At 33.6% G+C, this 5,567-nt stretch overlaps 1 protein-coding gene across 1 annotated transcript; it reads right to left on the bottom strand.

The window, feature by feature from the left end:
* Positions 1-251: 251 nt before the first annotated feature.
* NPF (neuropeptide F) lies at positions 252-5,240 on the bottom strand. The gene is made up of 3 exons (XM_090381488.1): positions 4,944-5,240; positions 1,757-1,799; positions 252-465 (listed from the first exon to the last, which is right to left on the bottom strand). The coding sequence occupies exons 1-3, from the start codon at positions 5,123-5,125 to the stop codon at positions 421-423; spliced, it is 270 nt and encodes an 89-aa protein (XP_090237614.1). The 5' UTR covers positions 5,126-5,240; the 3' UTR covers positions 252-420.
* Between the last annotated feature and the right edge of the window lie 327 nt (positions 5,241-5,567).

The following is a 5,567-nucleotide window of genomic DNA, read 5'->3' as shown; positions in this document are numbered from 1 at the left end:
GATGGCTGGAGATATCTCATTGAGTGTGAATATGCTGTTGTTAAGATATTTTGAGAACCTTTAAGACAAGAGCAACCGAATTAAATATGGAGGCTCTCACACTTAGAACATATTCTAAGATAAAACATAGTGTTCATTAATCATAATATCAAACTAAGGCTATTTGCGGTTACTTTATTTTTGGCCAGTTCTGCTAAATGTTTTAAGAGTACTGTAAGTAGCAGTATTCGACTGTGAAATGAAAATAGCAATGGAGATATTGAGTGACTTTATTTCTACAAGGCAGAATGAACTACAGAATTTCTAGAGATGAAGCTTCGCCACTGCACGCGCACACGTTTTCCGGTGATAATTTTCCACATTACGAAAGAAGAAAGAGATCGAAACACATCTGTATATTGGCATAATAGGAACCTGTCTTTACCTGCTTTCGCTGGATTCATCCAGTTTTTCTGGAGCAATTAGCTGAAAAAATACAAATAACAGAATAAATCTATTTTATTCAATAATTAAAGATTGCTGTTAATTAAAACGCTTGATAATAGATATACAAGACAAAACACAGAAGGTATTGGCTTATTTTATTCTGAGCTAGCTTCAAAAGATGTTCGGATTTGAAAGTTTCAAAATATTACTCGCTGATCTTTCACCCCAATTTGGTTTTATCGCACCTCGGGAATAGTTTTGTATTTATTGGTGTCTGAGCACGAAGCCTCCACTGAAGAAAACAGCGAAATCAGATTAAAACTTGTGGTCTAAGTTCGCTTTTTCAAAAGTGAACTTCTTTTGACGTTAGTGGCGTTTATAAGACACCAAAGAAAATCGTGGACTTCTGTTATTGTAGTAATGATCATTTTGTGTCCTTAAAATCTCCTTCAAAAATTATTGATTAATAGTCCATTTTTCTGACTCTACAGTCCAATTTGAAAATACACTTCAATTACTGAACAGCTGCACAATTTTGTTTGCTATATGGATATAGAAATGAAATTGCGTACCTGTTCAGTTCGCAAGGTATACTGCTTTATTTAGTATCGTTTTTAAGATATTGGCTATTTTGGTTTTGTTTTTTTGGGAGGGGGGCAAATAAACAGTATAAAAGTTTTCATTCATGTAATCTATCTGCTGTCTTCTTATATTTCCAATGTCGAATGTAGCGTTTTGGATTCAGCAATGCAATGTTAATAGCCTTGCTCAAGGAAACTTCAGTAAATATGAAGGCTCGAGATAATCATCAAAGGCTTCAGAACCCGTGGTTGGTTGGTTGGCTGCTGTAGGGTTTTAAGAGCATCAGTAACTTAGGCAATATTGCGACGTATATAATATGTCTGTAAATTGGGCGTGTTTTGCGGTCGATTTACTTTTTTGATGTACGAAAAGTCCGAGTTTCCTGGAGAAAAAACCGAGCTACGCTCCCCACAGACTGACTAACTCAGCCATATTGCGAAAAAGACCAATAAAATTTCCTCTTATCATCTACGAGATTTGAACTTTTCTACCCGGTGTGGAGAGGACTTTTCCAGTATTTTTCACCCGGTGTGGGGGAGGACAGAGATTATACCAACTGTGCTAAGCATGAAGGCAGTTCCCCTGATATCAAAGCTAATTAATATTCCGTTATTAATTAGCGTTGATATCCCGGTTATTATCATCTTGATAATAACCGGAGGCTTCGTTATGTTTGCCGATGAAATACAAAGAATGGAAAAATACAAGCAGTTTAAGTCAGCTTAAAATGTACTTCCAAAATACTTACTGATGAAGTCCTGCTGACCCAATTTCTAACGCTTCGTCCAAACCTAAATAAATAAAAATGGCATAAAGGCATGTTTACTAATAATTTTATAAGTTTCACATTATATAGAATAATTTAACTTAACTGTATTTCAATATTGTATATTTGATTTTTCTCCATTTATAAGAGAACAATGACTATTTAACAATATTCATTTAAATTAATAACGTGTTAAACAGAACTTATTCAATTAATTAGTTTTGTTTTTCCAAAAAATATCTTTTAAACATTTTGAAAGACAACGAAAAAATAATTATATATATTCAACTTTATTTTGATTGCTGTATTTGAATTTCTTATTTGCAAAAGTATTGAAAGCAATGAGTCTCTCTAATTAATTTCCATTTCTCTGAATGTAATGAATCTCCCCGTTATCAGCAAACAACAGAGTAATTTTCAGAGGTGTTTAATGCTTTGAATACTATTCGTTAGCAATTATAGTTGTTCTGTGGGCGTCTTTGGGCTGTGTCTATCAACTATCACTGTTTGGCGATGTCATAAACTTTGGGAGTCGTTTTATATCTTCCTGGAAGCCCATTAAAATAAATGTGGGGAACGTAGTGCATTTTACCGGCGTGATGACCTCTGTAAGATAACAGTTCGTATAGCAGGTTTATATGACCCATGGTAACAGCGAACTCAGCGAACAATACATTGGGTGATTCTGCGCTTCCATCTAGTTGCTGATTTAATGAAAAAAATGATGTCGGTTCTCATTGGGATGTAATGGATCTTAATGGGGCGTGGATTATACTGCCACTGAGGGAAATGCTGTGACGACATTAGGGAGAAGATGAATAGAACGGGCACAACAAGAATTCTCCTTTTTGGCATCTCTCTGTTCTTCGGCAGATTAATTCACAGAAAACTGGAATAATCTAGTGAAATTTAAACCCAGTATATGACAGCAAATAAAATTTACTATGTATACCAGAATGGGAAACGAAATACAGACAGTTTTATGACGATGTGTTGTATAGGATCGATAATATAAATTTACAATGCAAAGAGCGTCTTCTGAAGGCGCTGTTCATTTTCCATACATTTGATATAAAAACAAGCATCTCATCTGAATCAAAAAAAGAAGAAAGTGTAGTTAAAATATGCATATAGATATAAGTAAAGCAACTCTCGTTTTTGATGAACATGCTCTTCCAATCAATTAATTCTCGTATGTATTTTTAATTCAATAATTTTTATTCTCAGATTTCAGAGACTTTCCTCCTTTCTTCCCCAGTCCCGGATGTCTGAGATTTTATTTAAAGCGATAATTAATTATTTTTTGGCATATTCTGGATGATTATGAAGAACGTTTTAATTATCATAGACTGACGTGTATTATGGATAGATGGCATGTTGTAATCGATCTAGACGACTATGCGGAAGTTTTAATCAGCCTAGGTCTTGATTCTTTTATTCATTTTTATATTTCTCTTTGACCACTTCAAAACGTCTTAAAAACAAGATTTCGAATGTGTGAGATTTGCTTTTCTTCAATAAATTAATAATAAACATAATTAAGTCATTTTCTCGTCCCAGTTCAGTTACTCCAAAGAACTCCGATTTAGCATCAATGTCCAATTTCATCACACACACACTTGCGCTCTTTCTTCAATCTCTTAAATAATCAAGTTACCATGTTGAAATGCATTTTCATGATTAAATTATGAAAGCAAAAATCTTTGTATTGTAGCTCTACAAATATTTCCAATAAATTTGCTGAAGAAAATGATCTTCACATTCTTATGTATAATAGAAAAATCAACTAGTTTTATTTCTACGGCGAAATTAAAAAAAATAACTTCTTCATTAATGGACTTCCAGATGATTGAATTCTTGAGTCACTGAAGATGAAATACCACGAAGGATATTAGATGAAACAAATATGAATTTTAAGCATTTCTCCAAACTCTGGACGAGTTCCTATAGTTCGGTTTATTTTTGAAGAATTCTTCCAGAAACTAAATGAGTAAAGCTCCAGTGATAAAACCATATCGTAAGAAAGGCGAATGGAACGATTTCAGAGCATTCTCCGAATGGCCTTCTTACCTCCTTCAAAGGAGAGAGGGAACAAATCATCCCACAGTACAAAGCATTAATGACTCTGTTCTGTTACAAAAGAACATTAGCTTATTATAAAAGGAAACTTTGACAATCTCAATATTTTCCGTTACCAAAATATCTCTATATTTTGGTAACGGAAATATTTTATAACTTGTAAAAATTCAATTTGTAAAGATTCTAAAACTATACAGTTCCTTGAGCTACGGCTCATCAGGAAAATTTCCATAAAATTGGTGATTTTCTCTTCGGGCTGAATTTACATTTATTTCTATGCTAAGCATCCATCCTATTAAATCTCAATAATTACACAGCTCCTTCGATTGCACTATAATAACCATTTAATGTACAAAGAGATAAGTATGTAATCTTAAAAAACTCTCATGTAATCTTGTAATCCCATGTAATCTTAAAAAACTCTCATGTAATCTTGTAATCCCATGTAATCTTAAAAAACTCTCATGTAATCTTAAAAAACCGTTGCTTATGTGTGATCTTTTTTTTTCTAAATTATTCTTCTAAATTAAACTCGATATAAATTGTATGTATTTGTAACCGACCATTTCATAATATAAAAAATATGTGAGAGTATCAGAATAAATAAAATAAAATAATTTTATGTTAATTTATTTCGAGAGTAGTAAATCTGGGTTTTTTTTAAACTTGAGTTTTTTGGTCTTAATTTATATAATCACTATAAAAATGCACATTATGAATTTTATAAACTAGAGCATACAGTATGTTTTGCTTTAAAAATAAATGCGCTTCCGAGATTGTAAACACTCCTTCCGATAATCCAAAGTTACATCCAAATCTCCCAGCTCGCTGTATATTAAAAAAAAATTGATTTATAAGTTTGTTTTGTTATAATTAAAAAAAAATCAGCACTTTAGCACGTGACTATGTTTAAAAAGATGAATGTTACGAAACTTAGTTTTAATAAACATTTACAATTCAATAAATAATTGGTTTTACTAATGTTTGCAGATATCTTTACAAGCCTTTAATACTTTATCAATCAATATTTAATTGAAAAAATATGCACGTATATTTCCCTCAAATTAAAAAACAGCAAATTGTGCCTTACCTTGGTCTTGCAACCTGAGAGTAATACTTGTCCAATTGTTCTAAATATCGAAGGGCCTCGGCCATGTTGGCTACCTCGTCTAGAGCGGGACGGGCCTCTGACCTTTGGGGACCTGCTGCAACTAATAGGGCCACAACAAGGAGCGAGACAACGATACAGGTGTTTAGTTTTAGATAAGGCATTGCTGCTGAGGAGAAGTCGGTCACTCGTTTAAGAAGCCGTTTGAAGCAGAAAGTAGCTTTACGTACGAGCTTGGCTGCAAGGCAGTAGAGCGACAATTACAGGGGTAATTCTCGATTGCTGACGGGTCTGAGAGCTTGATCATTTGAATGGGTATTTATAAAGCAACAGGCCCACGCTGTCACAACACGTGAAAGTAACTGCTTCCGAAACGGAAGTAAGACGTATCGAATGTAAGCCAATGTTGCGGTAGCGTCTGCGCCTACACGCTAGTCTAGAAATGGGATTGGCTGAAAGTACTTTCACTTATGACGTCAGAAGCATTGAGCCTCTTCCAATAGAATGGTTTCATGGAGAAGTCAATTCTATTCAACAGGTCTCGACATCAATTATGTTTCGTTTAATGAAATTGGGCTAAAATTAAATTACAGTTAGGTTAACAAT

Source organism: Mastigoproctus giganteus, chromosome 9, assembly GCF_048544385.1.
Source record: "Mastigoproctus giganteus isolate SK-2022 chromosome 9, ASM4854438v1, whole genome shotgun sequence".
Lineage (NCBI taxonomy): Eukaryota > Metazoa > Arthropoda > Arachnida > Uropygi > Thelyphonidae > Mastigoproctus > Mastigoproctus giganteus.
This window is presented reverse-complemented; position numbering and strand designations above follow the sequence as displayed.

Coding starts and splice junctions, on each gene's coding strand:
- NPF (XM_090381488.1), bottom strand. CDS start 5,125: ATGCCTTATCTAAAACTAAACACCTGTATCGTTGTCTCGCTCCTTGTT. Junction 1,800..4,943: donor TCTCAGGTTGCAAGACCAAG/GTAAGGCACAAT, acceptor TTATTTATTTAG/GTTTGGACGAAGCGTTAGAA. Junction 466..1,756: donor GGGTCAGCAGGACTTCATCA/GTAAGTATTTTG, acceptor GTATTTTTTCAG/CTAATTGCTCCAGAAAAACT.